Source organism: Microtus oregoni, unplaced genomic scaffold, assembly GCF_018167655.1.
Source record: "Microtus oregoni isolate MIOR12 unplaced genomic scaffold, Mior012 000043F_ref0000047, whole genome shotgun sequence".
In the NCBI taxonomy this organism is placed as follows: domain Eukaryota; kingdom Metazoa; phylum Chordata; class Mammalia; order Rodentia; family Cricetidae; genus Microtus; species Microtus oregoni.
In genome coordinates, this window is record NW_024543210.1 from 3,736,997 (window position 1) to 3,759,629 (window position 22,633).

The 22,633-nt window shown below is 50.7% G+C and overlaps 1 protein-coding gene and 1 non-coding gene across 2 annotated transcripts; one reads left to right on the plus strand and one right to left on the minus strand.

Moving 5' to 3' along the window:
- Positions 1–579: 579 nt before the first annotated feature.
- Positions 580–656, minus strand: LOC121434507. The gene has a single exon (XR_005972443.1). It is a non-coding gene; the product is annotated as a small nucleolar RNA SNORD112 (small nucleolar RNA).
- Positions 657–11,532: 10,876 nt separating this feature from the next.
- Positions 11,533–17,478, plus strand: Rtl1 (retrotransposon Gag like 1). Its single transcript, XM_041633416.1, has 3 exons — positions 11,533–11,963; positions 12,478–12,514; positions 13,006–17,478. Exons 1-3 carry the CDS (start codon positions 11,533–11,535, stop codon positions 16,612–16,614), a joined length of 4,077 nt encoding a protein of 1,358 aa, XP_041489350.1. The 3' UTR covers positions 16,615–17,478.
- The last annotated feature ends 5,155 nt before the right edge of the window (positions 17,479–22,633 follow it).

Here is a 22,633-nt window from a genome sequence, read left to right on the forward strand (position 1 = left end):
TTCCGGAAGCTGTGGGAAGTCAGCTAGAGGACTGGATTGGAAGGCGAGATGGTAATAAGGTGAAAATGGTATTTGAGAAAGATGGCTCAATGAACACAAATCTGTGCAAATCATTTACTCAGCAACCCCCCCACACCCCGTCAAGGAGTTGGGGTAAACACACTCAGGGATGTGTTCACAAGCTTAGCTACCAGAATGTTCTCTGCGGTGCTATCAGCAATGGCATAAAATGAAAACAGCTTAGGTTTTTTTTTTTAATCGGCCATCAGTTGAGCTGGCTAACGTTAATTAAAATGTGGGTATGTGGCATGCCCTTCTCGCTGATCCGTGTAGATACCACCTTTATTTATGTATTCATGGCTTTAGTTTTTAAATAATATAATGAGCAAGCGGGAACCCATGACCTGCCCTGATGAGTAGGGATTTGACCACACTTCTATCTGTGCACATCCTCTGGAGAAGAACAGTCCAGCTGGGGTTTTCAATAATAAAACACGGTCTAAGCCACGGCGTTGCATACATAGACCGGAATATTAAACAGCTCTTAAAAAGAGGGAAACATCAGACCTATTGTCTTTTAATGGACCTCTGCATTTTACAAAGAACCAGATTAATCACGGTGCTTTGTTCATAGACACTCTCCTATCATTGGTCCAAGGCATACCGCCTTTTATTCTGCTAATGTATGCATTCGTATATTCATTTCTATTAGTGTCATAAATACTTGGGAGCTCACTCCCCATATCCAGAGAGCTCAGTAATTACTTACACCTGCCAGGATAAAGGACCCCAGATTTCAGAGTGGTAGTGCGACGGTTAAAGCAACTCCAGTGTGCACACCGTTCAGGAGTCTGAGGTGCTGGGTACCAGAAGGAAGGCTATGGATCTTTGTTATTGCCAAGCACATTCTGGAGGGAAGAGAAACAAGCTGATACAAAATGCAAAAGGAAAAACACTAGCTTTGAAATAGCCCCTGTACAAAAGGAACAAAGTCATCCACTCCGGGAGTGGGTTTATAGATGTAAGCAAAGGCACAGAAAAATGCAGGCACCTAGAAGGCCCATAGGGGCTTGAGGGAGGGGCTAAGCGCTATGTGCACTTTGATTTTTACCAGCCCCTGGATTAATCAGCAGCACATTTCCTGTGTAATTACAATAAATATTTAGTGTGGTAGCTTTTCCGTGGGTTTTTTTTTAATTTGCTTGTTTAAAGGATTTTTTATTATTGCCAGCTTTTACAAACCAAAACAAATTCAACAAGCATTTTAGTGGACAAATGACGAGCCACTTATAGGTGCCCAAAGCAAGCTCTGCAAACACAGAAACTCAAGGTTTATCTTTGTCTTTTCCTTTTTTTTTTTCTTTTTCTCTTTATGGGCTGTGACACTGAAGACCTAGTCCTGTGCAGCCTGTCAGTGACATGCAGCCGCAGGTGGGAGCCGAAAGCTATGACTTCACCTCCAGGGTCTCCCACCCCCAGTGTCTGCAATGTACCCATGGGGGAACATTTTCCTTTTTGGTCCTTAAGAGGCCCAGAAAGTTAATGCGCTGGCCCGCGTTCTAGGGGATTAGCTGTATGGAATGAGAACTCCGAGGGAATGTGACTTGAGATAGATGTTGGCAAAGGGGACATGGGCCTCTAGAGAAACGCAGACACAGCAGCCTGAGTGTGTCAACACTGGAGCCTGCTTGCTGGCAAAGAGCCGGGGCCTTGATGCGTGCCCTGACAGTTTGACTCCCGAGCGGTACACACGGTTACCATGTACCTGCAGAAGTCTCACCTAGATGGTCCTACATCGGCACTGCAAACCCGTTCAGGTAGTGCATGGCACCCTGAACTCCTCAGAAGCCCCCTTCTTTGCAAGGTACCCCGAGTTGCGCTTGCGAACTAAGCCCCAGCTAGTGAGGCCCCTGCAGCTGTCACAGGCTGTCAGATTCTCAGAACACGCACAGGGCTGCGTGTGTGACAAAGATAATATGATTACACCCAAATCTTCAGAGAAATGCTTGAGGCTCAGAGACCCCTGAACAACAACAACAAAAATTAACCCTTTCTAAACTCAGCCATCTGAAACCCCATCCACCTTTGTTCTCGCAAAGCCGCTTTGTTGTTTACTGGGTTAACAGCCTCCTCTGAGGAAATGCAGACCAGTTTCCCACTGTGATTTTAGGCAGGGAAAAAAAAAATCTAAGGTGAGTTAACTAGTCTTCTGCCTGCGGCCAGCCCTTAATTACCTCTGTCACACTTGAGGCTCTGCTATTTCATCCGCGGGATTTGTGGAGTGGGCACTGTACTGGTGAATACCTTAAGGTAAGAGGCAAGGATCTGCCTGCTTCATTTTGCATCTCACAAATGCAAACTATTTTTAATGACAAATTAAAAAAAAAAAGCAGTATCCAGACGAAACTCCCTACAGTTTTGCAGCCCAGGGTTACTTGCACATGGACACAGATAGCCTAAAGCCTGTGTAAACCCAGGAAACACCCAGGGGGGAGGGGGGGGGAGGGGGGGGCAAAGCTGCTTTCCCATTTTGATCCTTCCCTCTGTTTTTCTCTTAACTCCAAAATGATGAGAAGGGCTTTCAAATGGGTCCACAGCAGGAAGGGCCTCCTAAGGGGACACCTTTGCATGGGGCAAGGACTCCCCACCTGGAAAGCGTTTTCTAGTCTGTTCTATTTCAGCTATCAAAATTTGGGCATTGCTGCCCCAATCTTACAAAAGGGGGAAGCAGCTATATTCAGGGTTCAAAGGTTACCCAGCTCCTCAAAGGGCAGATTGTCCTCCCTGACCCTATGCAAGCCTCTCCACCCAACAGGGTGTCATAGTGGCCATCCCCACATCAGGTGGCAGGTATTAAAGCCTCCCTTAGGCACACCCAGAGAGACAGGGGTACCAGTTTGTTAGGGTTGTGTTATCTCTACTCCTCTAGAGGGCCCCTTCTTCCAGAAAGAACAGAAAGTATAAGAAAAAAGTGCATACATGCCTGGTGGGGCTGATGGCTCTCCGAGGTCATATAAGACAGGCCACCTTGGGAGGGACCAGGGCTCCCTCAGGAATTACTGGCTCACTGCCCTCAGGGGGCAGTGAGCCCCAGCTGCAACAAAATGAAGGACTTCGGTTAGTTCCATTCTGAAAAATCTACAAATTTGCAAATTCTCAAACAGATGAGACTAAGGCAACAATTGCTGACCACCACCCCCATCAAAGAGGTCACTGTGGGCTGGATTCAGCATAAGGAAGAGGGGACCATCCTGGAAATCTTCCAATAGTTGCCCCCTGCAGGAAAGGTCACTGGGAGAGCAAACTGAGTGCCAAACTCACATCAAATCTATTATCTACTAGCTGGAGAAGAAAATAGGGGTCCTCTATGAGGAGATGGCTTGTCACATGCTCAGGAGCCCATGTCAAGGGCCAAAGCAGGACACACAAGTCCCAGGAATGGGTGTGGAAAAGCTGAGGCTCTGGCTAAGGCATGTCACGAACTAGGCTTTTGCTTGGTCTTCAACAGGACCGTCAGGAGACACAAGTTAGCAAGCACTATGACCCCAAGCCTCACGTTTTTCTTCTCCAAAATGAGAGCTTTAAAAAGTGATGCCTATATAGAGTATCCTAAGGAATGAGAGAAGTCAAGTGTGCCAACACGCGCCAGACGTGACTGGCGAAAATACGCAAAGGGCAGAAAAAAATGTTTTAAATCCGTAATTCTGTTCTGGGGAATAGGCGAAGGAACTAGGGAGTTACCACTAAATTTTTACCTCCATTGCTAAGAAAATTCATTCATCCAACAGCTTCCTGAAAGAAGGGAGGATCGAGTTCAGCAGGACCACAGGAGATCCACTTGGACACTTGCGGCCAAGGTAAGCAGGGGTAGGGGTTCCATGCTGGCCTCTGCCCAATAGAGAGGGAAAAACCTGGTCAATGCATAGGGTGTGGCCATGCTAAAGACTAAAGGTCAAAGGGTTAGCTTGGACATTTTCTGGGGTACCCAATACTTGAGCAGCTATAATTAGTGGAGTCTCAGTCAGCTGTCTTATCCTGTCCTGTCCCTCTGCTGATACTAAATAAGAGAAAATGGATTGGGAATGACAGCACAAGACTTTTGGGGAGATGGAGGCAGACACTGAGGCCCCCACTTCTGTGTCTGGCTGCCTGTCAGACCAAGAGACTGACCGCATCAACAGCATGGAATGAAGGCAGCCTTTGGCCACGAGGCCCTCCAGGTCCCCAAATGGCAACTGCTTGATCCTTCTTTGGGCACCTGTTTCTGCCTGTGCCATCCACCAGGGGAGGGGATAAAACTGGCTTTGAGCCCTGCTTCTGTCTCTGACTCTGCCTTCCTGGGTGCTGGATGTCAGCACCAAGTCTTCCAAAAGTCATTTTAACTCTACAGAGGGGTATGACACCCCCTCCAACGATGGCATTAAAACCAAGATAGAGTATAGCACTGGGCAGATTTCACTATGATTGGAAAATTACAGCTATCCCTAAGTCTTCTGCATGGCCATACGCTGTCCCTTATAAAATAGTTACCAACCACTCTTTGCAATGGGTAAGAGTGGTTGTTGCTGGATTGGGTCTGCATTCTTGCCACTGATAACCAAGGGTCCTGGACAGCGGGTCCACCTGTTGACTCTGGTGTATTCTTTTCAATGCGGGGCTTGTTCCCATCATGGGGCTAATGGGAAAATTAAAGTTGACACTGTATGTGCAATGCTGTCTAAATCTTGACCCCTGCAATTAGAGTGGGTGTTCTAAAAGCAATAATCAGAAAAACCCGAGAAAGAAGAACAGACTCGGGCACAGTTTTGCACAGTTTACAAAGGGAAACACCTCCTTCCCTTTCTAAATGAGCAAAGTGGGGGTTGCAGGGCTGGCCACCCTCTCCTTGGCCCTAACCCTACCTCTCACAACCCTTAGGAAGAGGTCTTCCTGCCTTGAGGTCCCCACCTCCAAGATTGAACATACTCTCCCACGCCTACATCTGCAGCCGACAAGGTGCACCCATGTAGCCTTGTAACAGCAGTGATGGCGAAGGAGCGAGCCAGAGGCAGGCAGGAGCTGTAAGGTCAAGGCAGGTGCCAGAAGAAGCCCAACTGTGCTTTCAACCATTGTGTAGACTGGGGGAGTTCTATTTAAACACAACTAGGACCCTAATTTCTGGGTGCGGCTATGAGAACTGAGGCAGAGCAGGAGTCCCTGATCACTGTCTGCTCACTCAGACCCTACCTTTGCCTCCACAGCCTGGGTAGCCCCCCAGGCACCACTCAGAAACCCCAGAAGAAAGTAAAAAAGCCATGGGGAAACTGAGGGCCAGGAAAACAAGGTCACATGGAAAGTTGGGGCCCAGCAGGACTGGCAGCTGCGCAAGCTCCATCCCTATCCAGGCTTCATCTCTGCCCACACGCCTTGAAAGGGAAGTTTAGGCAGGAGCAGCTGATTGGTTCTGCAATTGGGGCAACCTATAGAGGAAGGGTGTACTCCTGCACGGCTCCAAGGCCCTCCCAGAGTGGCATACTCTCCCCCTCCGTGGTTATTCTGGGAGAGTGATCCAGTTGCCCCCCAAGCTGCCATGGGCCAGGACACAGGGCTGGGTCAAGGGCACTACTCTGCCACTGGATGGTTAGGCCCGCAACATGCCTGAGGGTCCTCTGCTGGAGACTGAAAAGGTCTATCTACTTTCACTCTTTGCAAGCTGTCATGGGATTTTTCACTTCAAAAAACACAGTTACCCCATCATGGAGACGAGGGGCTGATGATTAAGGATTTCTGTCTATACCACAGAGGGAGAAATTTTGCTTATTTTCCTGAGCAGAGAGGTGAAGGGTCTCCCCATCTCAGATGTCCAAGTCAGAGTGGAGTGGGAAGCAAAGATCTGGGGACGGGCTGGGTCCAGCCTGCTCCCTTGATATCCTAAGGCCACTGAGACCCTGACGTTTGACCCCAGCTCCTTGTGGGGCTTTGGGAAGTCCTACTCCCTTTCCCAGGAAGATGAATAAGAAGAAGGAACAACACACTCTTTTCTACCAGGGGAACCAAGGATCCTAAGGTTCTGCCTGCTAAGGACACATCTTGACCATGACATTTCTCTAACAAAATAAATGAATAACATAATTTGTGTCCCTCATTGTCCTTGAAAGTCTACTCCTATCCTGGTGCTGCACTTCCATTCATGGCACCAGCCGGCCAGGGCAGTAGAGAAATAACTAAAAGATATTTGTTCTGAGGCCACCTATCCTTTAAGCCTTGGTGGCTGTGTCCGTCACACTTAAGTGGCTCTGAGAGTCTCGGACAAGCCCAAAGTAACAGGGGTCCTCACATAATGTTCATCGTACAGCCAAGACCCCCGGGGTGACTGGGCAGGTCTCGGAGAGCCATGGCTGCCCTCAGCTCCTCTGCTTGACTTCCCCCTCCTCCTAGACTCCTGTGGGGGCTCCCGCCCTCCTCCCCTGTCCTCACCTTTCCCCTATTTCCTCTGCCCCCGCCCCCCGGACCATGCTCAACACTCAACTCTGCTCCTAAATATCTTTTCATCTCCTCTTCCAAGCTCTATTTTTAAAATCAGATTTCCTTTACTGTACAGGGAAAGGTATTCGCTGAGGGATTTGCCCCCCCCCCGCTCCTCCCCCACTGAACCCTTCATAGATGCTCTGTGACAGCCCTGACCCCATGGGCCACTTGCTCAGAAGCAAGCAAGGAGCTAACCTGACTGAGTCTCGGGACACTAGTAGTGGTGAGACTGGGGTGTCTGTCTTGAGTGTTGTGGGATAGAGGGTTCCAACAAAGACCCAAAGAGTAGCTCCAACTCTAGGCAGAAGATCCAGATTTTGATAGAAATTTCAAAATATATATATATATATATATATAATGTATATATTAATGTATATATATTTAATATATATATATTTAATGTTTGAGAGCAGACATTGAGATGAATCTGAAGGACTAAAGGCATGCAGGGTGGTCAGTGGAGAGCCAGACAGGGGAAGCCTAGGTGATCACCAGAGGCATCAGAGAATGAGGATGGCGTTCAGTATGCTCCATGTCTACCCAGAGAGGCAGATCCCTGGGCTGGGTCACCTGGAGTAGAGGGTCCTTCCTCTTGCTACAGGAGAGCTTTAATGTACAGGGTACAGGGTTCGCCTCCTGGCTGCTGCTGTGAGACTGCATGGTGGTACCCATCTCCAGTTCTCTGGGGTCCAAGCAGGATGCCTAAGGCGAAAAAGAATGAGAACAGACTGCTGGGTGAACTAATGGAATAAAGATCTGAAAAACACAGAGCTCTGGGAACACAAAGTCAAGATGAGTTTAGAATCAGGGACACGAAACTCAGTCTTTCTAGACAAATCAGGAACGGCGTTACAGATGGTTAAATTTTTTTATTTCGTGCAAAACAATTTAAGGTCTAGATCCCCCAGCATACAGCGCGGTCTACATAATTTCAACACAAGATACGCTCACTCCAGGCTCCAGTCAGCACGGGGGCACTTGGATTTTATATCCTGGACATGAAATGTAAGCGATTGGGAGCTGAGAATGCCCTGGTTAAATGAGAGTGTCACTCAAAGCCAGTGGGACTTTTCAGCATTGCTGGAAGTGTGTGGAAAGATCTCGAGCGCAAGTACTGTAAATTGATTTGGGTTTCTGGGGTAGAAATCTGGACTTTATTTTGAGGGGTGGCAGAATCAAAATTTTCTATCACACTAAGGGCTTTGGGCTTCCGCCAAAAGGCTTTAAAAAAAACTTAATAGTGAGATTGTTTGCTTGTGGAAGATAAGCCTGGAGAAAGCATGATAAAACATATTTTATGGCTAACAGCTTTGGACTTTATTATTACAAGCAATGAGAAACACTGAGAAATCGTAAATAGGAAAGTTAACAGGCACACATTTAAGAATCATGCCCAAACATTCTGGCTTTCTATGTTGAGGGCATGCCAAAGTTTGACTCGCAGGGCATGCCAAGGAGATATGATTAATGTTGACGCTGAGGAAAGGTTTTAATTAGAGGGCTGACATGGCCGAGATGGGGACTGTGCAGAGAAATTTGGAATTTATTTAGAAGCTCTGATGTGATGAGAGTTTTGCACATGCTTAAAAATTTGATTTATCCAATTCTAACGGAGTGACACGGTGAGTTTTTTTGTGTGTGATAGATATAACATAGCTCAGTTATGAAATCAAATGCTTGCTGTATGCCAAGAATCTGGACTTTTTATGTAGTGCACAATTAAGATACATTGCAGTGTTCTTAAGGTGGAGTTATAAGCTCAGATTTAATGAACTGGGCAAAGACGTGTGAATTTTATTCTAAGGGATGACATATCAGTCTAATGTCACTCCAAAACGTTCGGATTTAAGCCAATAAACGGCTTAAAGTGTGATGGGGGAAGATTTGTTGGTCTTTTTTTAAAAAAAAAAAAAATTAGACTGGGCCGGAGGTAAGTGGACATGTTAAGATACTTCACTGTCTGTTAAGAATTTGGGGCTTTGTGCTACAAAGAATCTTTGCAACGTTTTAAACGTGGGAGGGACTCCTTCCGGTTCATGAGTTCGGCAGAGAGGCGAGTGGCAATGAGAACATGGTTAGATGTGACAGAGGCACACATCGAGGACACTGTTGTATCCTGAGCAAGGGGTGAGACACCATTTTTAATCCTTTCATGTGGGGAGGGGGCTGCTTGGAATTTGGCCAAGGAAGGGTTGTAAGGAAGGAAATGGTCAAGAGTTTTGTCTCCAAAGGAATCTGATGATTTAAAACATGCTTTATGTTAAGGTGTGTCGATTTGACGTGCAATGCATGAATGAATGCCCACTGCCCCTCGGCGCAAGGGGCAGTGAGGCTTCTGTGCTGAGAGGCTGGGTCACCTACAGCATGGACAGAGAAGTCAGACGACATTTACACAGCATGTCAGGTTTGGACACAGGCATGCAGGGAGTACACTGTCATGCCATGCTGAGGAATTTGGACTCCCTCCATGATGAGATTTTAGGGGGATGACATCATGAACTTCGTGTGTTGAACAGGCTCAGTCTGCTGAGAAATGATCACTTTAAGACTTGGTCTCATAGGTAAGGCAGAGACATTGCAAGGCTGGAAGCAGAAGTTACAGGAGCCAGTGCATGCGTGTTGCAAGAAATATGGGCTTTTGGTGATCATCTAAGAGCTTTGGCGTGAAGGCAGTCAAGGGTTTCTGGGGTGACCTATGAAACTGTGGATTTTTGTATTGATTAAATCACATGGTTAAAAATCAGCAATTAAACCACATGGTTAAAAATTAATTTATGCTAAGCAATTGGAACTTCATAGTATAGACATGAAATGTGTATGTGTTAAATAGAAAATTGTAAAATAGATATTGTTTATCCTGCTAAGTTTAATTTCTGATATCCAGGCTTATTAAAATATTGAGAACATGAGATGTTTGGTTGAAAGGTGGAAAGGAGAGTCAATCGTTCATGTGATCAATTTTGTTAATCTTTTAAGTGTGGACTTTTTATTAAGCAGATGTTTCATCTAGTTTTATAATCGGATTGCTACAAATTTAAATTTTAAACCGTGAGCTTAAATGGGAGACCTGCTGAGATTTTTTATGCCTGACAGATGAACCTGTAGATGCATTAGTCAAATTTTACATTTCGCTAATAGTGCACGCCATGGAGAACTTTCATGAAGAGGAAATGAGCTGATTTATGTGAAATGCTGCGCATGTTTCTGAGATGGTTGTTTTACCTCATTTGTACACCAGGTTTAGAAACTGTGACCTCTCCCTCCAGGAATGATAAGTCCAACTTAGGCATTGTGCTAAAGCCTTTTCAATTTTAGGCAGAGAAGGGTTTTTGGTTAAGTTTACATGTCGGATGTGTTTATACAAAAGGTTTGGATTTAATATTGCAGACAGTAAATAACCAGAGAGAGGCTTTAATCAGAGGGCTTGCATGATCAAATGTAAGTGCCATGCTAACAAGGGGATGTCTAATTCTGAGAACCTGCAGATCCAAATGCTTTATCCGGCTGGAAGGTAGGAATTTGAGCCATTGGGAATTTTACATAGAGAACAGCAAGGAGATTTTTGTTTATATTTGGCTTTCTGGGTTCTTTTTTTTTTTTTTTGGTTTGGGCTTTTATTGTTGTTGTTATTGTTGTTTGGTTTTTTTGTGCTTTTTGATAGGTCAGCCTATCCCTCAAAAAGAAAATTGAGAACAGAGGTGTCAAATTTATAAAGACAATAGCTTTATGGCTGGGGTAGTGAATAGTTTCATTTGTTTTGCAAACCAATATATCCCTTTAAATTCAATTTCTGTGTACTAAATCCTCCCATGGCTAGATTTTCAAAAATTCCAGGACAAACAGATTTCAAAGGTCCCGTGCCCTCCTCTCACCCAGCTGTGTACCTCTGTTGGATACACTCCTGTAGCGGAGGAGATCAGCAGTGACAGAGAAAAGGGAGTGCTTGTAGGAATGAAAAGACTGTCCCTGCCTGAGCAAAGGGGAAACTTGGGATCCGAGAGGCACGCAGAAATGTTTGCATGGACAGAATTGAGGCCAGATGTTTGAAGCTCCAGGAGCCCAGCAGACCAGGGAAATCCTGGGAGGGTCGATTTTAGAGAGGCTGGGAAGGGTGGTGTTTGGAAACCTCCAGCTCAGCGCTGGAGAGAGCGTGACTTTGGATGGAAATCAAATTGAGAACAAAAAATCCACCCCATCCCACCCACCCCCCAAAGTATGACCTAGGAAAAAGCAACAAAAGTGTGAGTTTTCAGCACACAGTAGGCATTTTATAAACATTTATGGGGAGAAAATTAAGAGCAAAAGTCACACTCTCTCCCACTTATCTCAGCTTGGAGCCTGGAGGAGGAAATAAGAGCTATTTTGGCTGCTGACCCAACAGGCAGGAGAGCGGCCAAGTGCCCGATTTCTCCTCTTTCCCCATAGTTGGTGAGACAGCAAGCATCTCCCTGCAGGATCCCGCCCCCAAGCAAGCATGCTCCAGACCACCAAGCCTGCCAGCAGTGGCATCGAGTGGCATTGAGATGTGACCTTATGACTTTCGGATGACTAGAGACAGGAAGGGAAACTGGCCAGGCATGGGTGCCAGGGCAAAATGGGCCAGAAGTGTGCCCTGCCAGGTGCTTGCTTGCCACGGAGGACGCTCTGGGCCAGTTGCTCCACAAAATTTATGTTCTGTGAATTTCTCATTCCAGTGGAGGAAGGAGGCAGGCGGGGCAGTTAGACTCCGCCTGGGAGGCAGGTCAGGGGTTGAGTCTCCCCTTCAGAAGTGCCCCAAGTGACCAGAGGAGGAGGCTGTATTGAATGTAGGGAGAATTTCTCTGGTTTCCCTCTGATTCTAATTACTTGGGCATCTGCTTTGTCCTTGAGAATCTGACCCTGACATCTTGAGACCCTAAATTGCTACTTTTCCTCCTGCTTTTATCCCTTTCTGCCCCTAGGTTCTTATCTCCACGGTTGCGGTCTCTGACCACACTCATCACAACCTTACCTGTCTTCAGAGTTCAGTCCTTTCCAACCGACGACATGATGGAACCCTCTGAAGACTCATTTGAGACGATGATGGAGCTTAAGAATCCATCATCAAAACAAATGGAGTCCTCCGAGGGCTCATCCAACACCGTTGAAGAGACACCAGGCAGCAGCGGGGCACAGGCGCAGGCAGAGGCGGGCTCAGACAGTGGCCCCGTCGAGGAGGGAGAAGAGCAGTCCAGTGGCCCCGTCCAGGAGGGAGAAGAGGGAGAAGAGCAGTCCAGTGGCCCCGTCCAGGAGGGAGAAGAGCAGTCCAGTGGCCCCATCGAGGAGGGAGAAGAGCAGTCCAGTGGCCCCGTTGAGGAGGGAGAAGAGCAGTCCAGTGGCCCCGTCGAGGAGGGAGAAGAGCAGTCCAGTGGCCCCGTCCAGGAGGGAGAAGAGGGAGAAGAGCAGTCCAGTGGCCCCGTCGAGGAGGGAGAAGAGCAGTCCAGTGGCCCCGTCCAGGAGGGAGAAGAGGGAGAAGAGCAGTCCAGTGGCCCCGTCCAGGAGGGAGAAGAGCAGTCCAGTGGCCCCGTCCAGGAGGGAGAAGAGGGAGAAGAGCAGTCCAGTGGCCCCGTCCAGGAGGGAGAAGAGCAGTCCAGTGGCCCCGTCCAGGAGGGAGAAGAGGGAGAAGAGCAGTCCAGTGGCCCCGTCCAGGAGGGAGAAGAGCAGTCCAGTGGCCCCGTCCAGGAGGGAGAAGAGCAGTCCAGTGGCCCCGTCCAGGAGGGAGAAGAGGGAGAAGAGCAGTCCAGTGGCCCCGTCCAGGAGGGAGAAGAGCAGTCCAGTGGCCCCGTCCAGGAGGGAGAAGAGGGAGAAGAGCAGTCCAGTGGCCCCGTCCAAGAGGGAGAAGAGCAGTCCAGTGGCCCCGTCCAGGAGGGAGAAGAGGGAGAAGAGCAGTCCAGTGGCCCCGTCCAGGAGGGAGAAGAGCAGTCCAGTGGCCCTGTCCAGGAGGGAGAAGAGCAGTCCAGTGGCCCAGTCCAGGAGGGAGAGCAGTCCAGTGGCCCCGTCCAGGAGGGAGAAGAGCAGTCCAGTGGCCCCGTCCAGGAGGGAGAAGAGGGAGAAGAGCAGTCCAGTGGCCCCGTCCAGGAGGGAGAAGAGCAGTCCAGTGGCCCCGTCGAGGAGGGAGAAGAGCAGTCCAGTGGCCCCGTTGAGGAGGGAGAAGAGCAGTCCAGTGGCCCCATCCAGGAGGGAGAAGAGCAGTCCAGTGGCCCCGTCGAGGAGGGAGAAGAGCAGTCCAGTGGCCCCATCCAGGAGGGAGAAGAGGGAGATGAGCCAACCAGTGGCTCTGTCCAGGAAATGCAAGAGCTGCCCACTGATGAAGAGCTATCCAGTTACTCATATGAGGAAAGCGAGGATTCATACAGTGATGAAGACCTGGACAGAACCTACTATAGTTCAGATCCACTCAGTGAGGCAACTGATGGCATAGATTCCATGTATGGGAGCCAGGCAAATTACGAGACTGACCTGGAAGATGGAAGTGGGGAGCTTGAAGGCGAGGGTCAGCCCAGGAGCTCTCCGGAAGAAGTCATGACCACGATGGGGACCATCATCTCCATGTTCCTCCGAATGCAAGATGTCAGACAACAGCACATAGTGACAGAGGAGATCTTGATACAAGCCATGGAGGATGGCCAGCTGCCCACCATCAGGCGCTTCTCTGGAGATCGAAGAGATTACCATGAGTTCCTCGTGCTCTGCCAGATGACCATGCACAGCCATGCATCAATGTTCTACAATGACCACCTGCGAGTTAAGTTTGTCATGCGCCATATGTCTGGCCTAGCCTTGGAGTGGGCCAATGCCCTGGTAGAGGAGAACAGCCCCCTCATAAACGACTACGAGGGCTTCCTGCAGGCCATGTCAGATATGTTCGAGTACCGGCAGACGCTACGTGTGGCAGAAGACGCCATGTTCAAACTCAGGCAGGGGCACCGCAGTGTGGCTGATTACATTAATGAGTTCCAGAGTCTGGTACCCACCTTGGGCTGGCCAGATGAAGTCCTGCAGGCCCACCTGTGCCATGGGCTCAACGAAGACATCAGGCACTATCTGTTCCGGATCCCTCAGCCGAAATCCCTGAAGAATCTGATGGTGGTCGTCCTGCAAATTGAAGACAAGCTGGCAGAGAGGAGAGCAGTGCTCAGGCTACCCCCCGAGTCTCGCCCAAGGAACATGACCTGGATCGACTCACCTGCCCCAGAGAAGTGGCGGGTGAGCAGCTGGCTGTCCCATACGTACCATCCAGACATCGACCGTGCCCACCTCTTCCTGCTGCTCATGGTGAGGGTGAGCCCCTACCACAGCGTCGCGGTACAGGCTCTGGTGGACTCTGGAGCAGAAGGGAACTACATGGATGAGAAGTTTGCCCAAGAACACTATGTGGAGCTCTATGAGAAACCCTATCCACAGGCAATCCAAACCGTGGATGGCTCTCTGATTGGCAACGAACCCATCTGGCTGTACACGGAACCCCTGATGTGCATCCAACAGAACCATTATGAGTACATTGAATTTGACATCGTACCTTCGCCCCACTACTCTGTGGTCTTAGGCATCAAGTGGCTCCGAACCCATGCACCTGACGTCGACTGGACCAGAGGCCGTTGCACCTTCCACTCTCCCTACTGCCTGAAGAATTGCTTCCACCCACCCCCACCATGCATCGCACTGGAGAAATACAGCGTGAGCCTGCTACCCGGATTGCCACACTCGTACTCAGACCTGGCCGACGTGTTTAACCCGAAGGAAGCAGATGATGAGACTTCCGACCAGCCAAGCTCAGACGGATCCGATGATCTTTCTGAATCAGAGCCCTCTGAGCTTCAGCAGGCTGGAGACAGTGATCGAAACGACGTCTTTTATGAGTCTCCTTCCAAGGTGCCTTGGGAATCTGTGGCAGCCAGGATGCAACAAAAAGCCAGGCAGCAAGAGGAATACTGGATTTTGTATGACATGCTGACGGACAGACAGGACTACGTACAGATGATGCCAGAACTCTTTGACCAATTACATGGAGCTGCATGGTTCACAAAACTGGAGCTGCGTAGGAACATTAAGGGAACCCATGAGACCTATAGCGTCTCACACACAGAAGACACATGGAAAGCAACATTTGGTTTGACTGATCACCAGATGAGATGCTACCGGCCCTTCACATTGTGCTCATTTGCCGACGAATCTGATAATGAGATTCACTCTATCCTAAAAGACATCCTAGGCTTCTACGTGATTTGCCGTGGCCAAGAAGTCCTGATCTACTCGATGACCCAGGAGGAACACTTCGAGCATGTACGCCAAGTTCTGCTTCGCTTTCGCCATAACAATGTCTACTGCTCACTGGACAGAAGCCAGTTCCATTGCCAGACAGCAGAAATCATGGGCTTCGCACTATTCCCCAAAGGGGTGAAACTCAACAAGACCCTCATGAATCTCATTACGGGGTGCCCTGCCCCTGGCAACAGGAGGTGCCTCCAAGCCGTTATCGAACTCATGTATCCCTACCGCCACTTTGTGGAACACTTCGCCATCATCGCAGAGCCCCTGGTGAGGCAGCTGCTAAGTTCGGCGCCCTTCTACTGGGGAGAAGAGGAGCAGGAGGCCTTGGAATGCCTGAAGAGGGCTTTCCGCAAGGCACCCATTCTCTACCACCCAAAGCCTCAGAACCCATTCTACTTGGAAACAGGCATCACTGGGTCATCCCTGTATGCCTCCCTGATCCAAACTGATGAAGAAACCGGCAAGAAAGCTACCTGCGCTTTCTACTCACGAAAACTCTCCCCAATGGAGGTGGATTACCCTCAAGTGGAGCTGAGGATCCTTCCAATTCGGGCTTCCTTCATGGTGTGGAGCCGCTACCTGGAGAACACCGAGGAGCCCATCATGATCCTTCTCAACACAGAGGATCTAGCCTCTCTGAATAATGACAGGCTCACCGTACTTCTCCCCGGGCATTGGGTCTTCTTCTTCTCTCACTTCCATTTTGATGTAATGGAGTTGCCTGATCAAGATGACACCCGAGCCCTGTCCTATAGGAGAAGTCAAAATCAGAGAGGCTTCAGGGGCAGCTTTATGCGGCCACTGCTGCTGCTTGCCCTGAGGGGAGGTCAAAGGGATTCATCCTCCGAGTCCCAGTCCGAAGACAGTGAAGACGAGTCAGATCAAGAGTCGGCGGAGTTGAATCGGCAGAGCCTGGTGCAGGAGCTACTGTCCGCCATCCCAATAGAGCAGATTTTCAACAGCTTCCTGGCCCAAATCAATATGGCCCAGATCCGGGCCTTCGTCTACAACTTCTTCTATTGCCTGCTCCGCTGGAAGAGTGTCGTGAGTGTGGCAGCTCTCCTGGTGATAATGAGGGTGAAGCGGCAACAAGTCTCTCCGCTGCCTGCCCCCTCTCTGGAGGTGGAGTACCCTCCGCCCCGACACACACTCCGACTCATCCTGGACTCAAGCCTCATTGCAGGTAGTGGCATGGTCACAGCTCTTATTCAGTTGTTCAGCCAGATGCCCCCTCTTCTGGGTGCCAACACCATTCCCGCTCGACAGTTGGCCGAAATGTTCATAAGGCCCAGGTGCTGGCAGCGTAATGCTCTGCATTCCCAGCCCCCACGGGGCCTGCGATTCACCCCTGGGTTCTGGTTCACCCTGTGTCACTTCTTCGGGATCAGAGCCAACCCTGAGGAGGACGTCTTCCCTGGCCCGCACGAGCGCCGATACTTGGAGCTGCACGTCGTTGGTGATGAAGATGTCGTCTTGCGAGAAGCCCTGCAAGACGACCTGCAACGTTACCGTCAGTGTGGCCTGCATGACGGCCTGCAAGACACCTCGCAGGACGCGCAGGACAACGACGTGCAAGAAGCCCTGCTTGGTGACCAAGAAGCGGTCACCTTCCGCCCACAAGATCTGTTGGACCCAGAGGTCCTAGCTTTCCTCAACAACCGCCTACTCTACATTCTGGGTGCCGATGGCCGACTTACTCTGATCAGCAGAGACGAAGTGGCCCAGGCCCTCACACGATTCCTGATCATGGCCTCCAGAATAAGACCGCCTCCTCCACCCAGCAACACACTATCTTCATCAGATGATGAACTTGACTGAAACACAACAAAGACTCTGCCATCCTTCCTTGTGCCTCAGCCAGCTTCGCTTAAATCCAGTGCCCCTTCTTGCCACTCCTGACCCAAGGGGAACCCATTTGTGAAGGGCCACAACTTCAACTCAACCAGCAACATCATCTCTGCTAAAGGACTAGTCGACTACCAGCGTTCCAGAACCAGCTAAGACTGTGTATGCAACCCTGTCCAAACTGTCCAAGACTGTGCAACCCTGTCCTCACTCTCCAAGACTGCGCAACCCTATCCTAGCTGTCCGGGTCCCAAGCCCACAGCTGAGAGTGAAAGCAATGAGAGGAGGAAGCAGTGATGAGCAACAATGACCCTGTCACCCCAGGCCAGATGCAGAGCAGGCACAGCAGGCACAGCCAAGCAAGCAAATGCCAGAACCCCCCCCACCACCACCACCACCCGAGTGGCGTGTGGCCACCTGTGCATCCTGGGACACTGACCTCGGGTGCTCCACTGACTTCTACCTCCACACCGGTGTTCCAACTCCCCTGAACCCCACCTCTACCCCCTCCCAGCCTCCCGAGGTACTGCAGCCCACCCAGCAAGCAAGCCCACCCCACACTACCCATCTGATCTGGCTCCCCTGACACTTCAGCTGACCCTGAAATCTGAACTCTGACCTTACCTGAGCAGAGCTGCTCAATGGGGCATCTGACGTACCAGTGTGACTTACCTGATAGACTTGTCCACCTTGAAGGTCAGGGGACACCAAAAAAAAAGGTGGTACCATCAAATGGGGCTCCCTTTTCAAAAACGGACAACTGGACAGTGCAGGGGCCAGAGACCCCACATAAAGAAAGGAGCCCCCAAGGACACTGGTGAAGCCCCGGATACCCAGCCCACTGTGCCTATGAACCAAGAGTGCTCTGAGCAGACCCACTGTTCTCTGTGATGGGAAAGAGCTCCTTCCCATATTTTCACATCCCACTTCTGCTTTTGTCCCACAAATAAAGAGAATAAAAGATGATCTGGCTTTGTGTTTTGTTCTAAAAGGGAGGGGATGATAGTGAGAGATAGGTTTGGGGAACAGTGAGCATGGGGGCAGAAAGGATGGAGTCAGCTGAGAGGGATGGGGGTGGGCCAGTACAAGGGGGGGAGGGGCATGGGCAGGAGGGCTTGACTCACCCCTAAACAGCTCATGGCGACACAGAGCAACAGGTCTCCCTTCTCCTAGAGAGAGGGAAGCCACTCCACTCTCACCCCCTCAAGCTCATTTCAAGGGGAAATACACATGGGAAGGAGGCATGGGGGCTCATAGGGGCAGAGGGAAGGTACCCCAAAATCCAAGTCTTCCTTGAGTCATGACAAATGAGAAGCAGTCAGGCCATGTTCTATGCTCATGACTAAGGGGACACCACACACACAGCCTGGGACCATTCCCACAGTTGGAAAGATTCCCAATAAAAAAGACCCAGGTCCCTACCCTAAGGCTATCCTGAGGGTACATTGGTCTGGGAGTAGGTAGGAGCTCCTGGGGGAGTGGAAATAGGGGGAGTAGCTCTCATTCACAAAGTCTGTACCCCTACTCAGAAGTACCCCTTCTACAGGAAGTCTACAAAATGGCTCTCCCAGTGTGACCTTAAGGATAGCACGGAGATTCAATCCACAGGACCCTCACATCCAAGGGAGACTAGCTCTAGCTCAGCTCTTTACAGCCTGCCTGGAAATCTGACCTCAAGTTAACTGCAAGAGACCTCCTTTGTCCTGAGAATGTATCAAGGCCCTGGATACCCAGTGTGACAACCCAATGTGATCCCACCTGTAGCAACATAGCTGAGCTTGGGGCCCAGAGAAATATCCCTGAGAGCCAAAGACCACATCCCTCTATGCCCTCTCCAGCCCACACTGGGATCCCTCTGCACCCGTGAGTCCCAAGGAGCAACTGGCTACAGTCTAGCCTCCTTAACGAGGAATCTACCCCTGACAGCAGCACCAGGAGATCATGGGCAGGATCCCCAGTTTAAGGTCAGGGGCTCAGCCTCACCTCAGCACTTTGTCCTGCTCCTAAGGAAGTTGCCGGTGCCTTGTAAAGAGGACAAATTCTCCTATCATCAGTCACCCTGTGCATCATGAAGAGCTATGGGGGGCTTCTGCAAGATTTCAAAGGGGTCCCAATGAAGTGTTGAGTACGACCATCACAGAGTTCCTACCCACCGTCTCAACCAGGAACTTTCTGGTGTCATCTGTCCCGAAAATCATGGTACAGAGAGGACCTCAGAGAGCGGTGGTCACAGGCAGGCCTGGGGAACCTCCTTTGCGGCTTCTATCCTTTCACCTTAGGCCCTTCTACCCTCACAACCTATGGTCTCAGAACCCAACACGTGACCCCCCACATACAGCTGACATCACAACAGCCCCAGAGACAGAGGCTGTTGTTGTCTGTCTGTCTCTCTAAGACAGCCCCAAATGACACGGTATGGGTTAAGGTCAGAGGTCCAGCTGCAACAATCCCAGCATTCCTTAAGTAAACTGCTTACAGAAGTCCCTGGCCCCAAGTGGCAGGAGGACTACCCTCCCACTGACCTGCCTTCCTATTCCCTAAGTGGGGCACCTAAAAGAGGGGTCAGTTTCAAGACAAGGCCATCATCAGAGCCTTTGGTCCCTAAAGTACTCCCCGGCTCCCACGACACTCTGCTTGGAATTCCTAAGAAGGGGCCCATGACCTTGAGGTGGGACTGGGGTCCTAATGGGGAGAACAAGCACACCAGTGCTGTACGCTGGGGACCTCACACACAAAGCTGAACCTCAAAAACAAAATTCTGTCCCTGCTTGGTGAGGACCTGCCTGGGTGCAGTAGATGAACAGACGATGCTTATGTGCCTGCTGCTGCCAGGGGACCCAAGGCCTTCCACAGGAACCGGGAGAAGTGGAAAAGGAAACTTCTCAATGGTGATGATGTCATCACAGAGGTGAGCGCATTTACCCACCTCCCACACATACACAGAAAGTGAAGGGCCAATAAAGGCCCACTGGCCTGCCAATCTACCCAGCAGGGGCTTTGTCCCCATTTACAGGAGGAGAAGGCAGCCCAGGCAGTAAAGAGAGGTAGTGACGCGCTAAAGCAGTAGGTTATCAGGTTATCGCGGAGCCACTTAGAAAAAGAGATTGAAAAGCACAACACAAACCTTTTTTTTTTTTCTCCTGGGGAAGAGAAAAGCAAAGAAAGAAATTGGTGTGAAAGTTCCTGCTAGGTGATTATGACATCACTCCCACCACAGTAAAGGTGAAAACCGGAGACCAGCCCCTGATGCAGACTCCACCCACCGAGGAAGTGCCCCCACTCCCAGCTTCAATCCCCATCCAAAGAGCTCTGAGAGCATCCGGGAACAAAGAAGAGCACAAGGCCCTCCCTTGGCCACCCTGCTTGTCCCCTCCCTTGCCTCCCGTCCTCCCCCTTATAAGATGCCCCTGCAGGCTACAGGCTGGGCATATCAATTCCAGAGCCGGTAACTGCATATACCCCAGCTACTCACCAGCAGGACTGGATTTGCTACTCTCTCTTACAGGTGACCACGGGTCACATTAGAGGTTCCCACACAGGACCCTGAGCCAAGAGTTTTACCAGCTCCTAACCAGCCTGGAACAGAGGAAGAAGATTGCTGCCCACCTAGGTAACCTGGATTGGCCCCATAGTAAGAAAGGGAAAGGTGACAGATAAGCTATCACCGCCTCCCCTACCCCCTGCAACTGCTCCTACCCACCTTTAGCCCTGCTGCTGGGAACAGGGGACCACTTAGTATGATCTATTTCGATCAGACACAATCTGACACCTGAACAGCGAACATCATCCGGACTTCCATCCACCTGTGAGAGCTCAGGGGCCAGCATGACAGTCCTGATAACATGAAAGATGCAAGCTGCACAGGTAGGAGGAAGAGGTGCGGGGGTGGGGGGGGTGAGGAAGGGAACAGGGAAGAGATATGAGGCAAAGGAACGGTGGGGGAGGGAAGGGCGGAGCCCTGGGTCCCCCCCCATGCCCGTTCTGCTCTCAAATCCTTTCACAGCATCAAGGCTCCCCACTCAGGGTCCTCCTGTGTGCCTGGGCTGGCCGCCGTAGCTGGTTAATGCTGGTAATAATGGTAGTGTCGTGGGGATGAAGGTGCCCCCGCCCCATGCATGCAGTGATCTGAACTATTGGGGTACAGAAGACAGGACTCGGACAGCTGCTCATCGTGCTGTTGAAGTGTCTAGGGCACCCCAGCCTGGGCAGGGGTGTCACAGAAGAAGAACCAGGTGACTCTGACAGCTCTTAGGGGATCCACGATCTGAGGTGAATGAGATGAGACGTCTCCAAAAGGGCTCAAGGAGAGAGTAAGGGGCCGCCTGTAAGGGACCTCAGCCTCCTGGTCATAAAAAAATAATCCTGGATAGAGGCAGAGGCCCCTCAAGGAGACCCTGTTCTGGGAGCACTGGTAAGGCGCAGCCCTGCTCTGTTCCAGCCCTGCCCCCCTGTCCTGCAAACAAAGACACCACCTCTCCGGGATCCACCCCTTTGTCCTGTGAGCTGGGTCCCCTCAGAGGGCGTCCAGGAGAGAACAGCTCCTGGAATCCCAGTGGGAGAAGCCCCAGAGTAGGCCCAGGATCGACCTCTGACCTGTCTACCCTTGGCCACAGAGTCAGGGGGTGACCCTTGGCCCAGCCCCAGGGAATGTCCCACCAGGGATATAGCTCCCCCTCCGAGAAAGGACCTCAGAGATGGCCCAGCCCCAGGCATTCCCCTCTAGAGACTTGGAAGGCTGTGGGGAGAAGAAAGAAAGCATGCCAGGCAAGTGCAAGCTGGAAGATACATCCCGGTGAAGCCCAAGGTGCAGAGGAGGGTCTGGAGGCCACACGCGGTTGAAGGGGGTGAAGCCCAAGGTGCAGAGGAGGGTCTGGAGGCCACACGCGGTTGAAGGGGGTGAAGAAAGGCATCATATAGGAGCTGAATGGCTGTGCAATCAACTCCTGCATGACGCCGTTCCCACCCCCCAACTTCTGACTACGATGAGATGCGACCCTCCTCCTGAAAAGAAGCAATGCGAGAAGCCGGACGACAGGTAGGACAGATTCCCGCTGCTAGTAGTTAGAGAAAGGACAGGAAGGGGCAGCCAGCCCTAGGGCACCTGTGGAAGTCTGGACCCGTCCACCCTCCTTGTCCAACCCGACCTCTTCTAAATTCTCTGGGAGGTGGCAGCCCATGCAGGTGATGGGGGAAGGGGAGAGGATGGGAAGAGGGAGGGGAAGGGATGCCTGCAGCCACAGAAGCGCCCAAGTGTGCTTCTAAGGTCCATTCTGTCCAGTCACAATCTTTCCCAGGCTCGTATCCAAGGGGCTCCTCTGGAGACCTAGAAGAAAATCATGGGAACCAGCAGGAGCTTATACAGCCCCAGATGGAACCCCAAAGATAATGTGTGTGTTAGCAGCTGCTCAAAGCAGGGAGGGGACAGGTTGCAGGCACAGACAGCTAAATGCTCCCTAGATTTGTTGAGGGTAAGGGAGATGCTTCCGATTGGCGCTAGTTGAATAATTCCGTGAATAACTAAAAACACAAACTGCCTTTGCTTGCCTGTTTGTTTCTTTCTTTCTTTTCAAAACAGGGTCTCACTGTGTAGCCCAGAGTGACCTTGAATTTTCCATCTTCTGGCCTGGGGCTTCCAAGTGCTGAGAGGACAGACCTGTGTCAACCATGCCCAGTTTGAATGGCATGTGCACACCAGGTTATATATGAATAAAGTAAAAAAAAAACATATTGGCTGTTCCTGCATTCTTTCTCGACGACCACATCCCCTTCCCCACTGCCAGCCTTGCTTCACACATCCCCACCTCCACTGCTGGTCTAGGATAGCAGGGGACAGTGTGCGGAGAGGACAAAAAGTGAGGGTGGGAGGCAACACAAGTGGGAAGGGACTCAGCATAACTCAGATTTAAAAAAAAAAAGAGCTGCATGTGACATATGAATGGGAAAAGGGTGCGTGCAGCCTGGCACTGTGGTCAGAGGCTGCAAATGGCTGGTG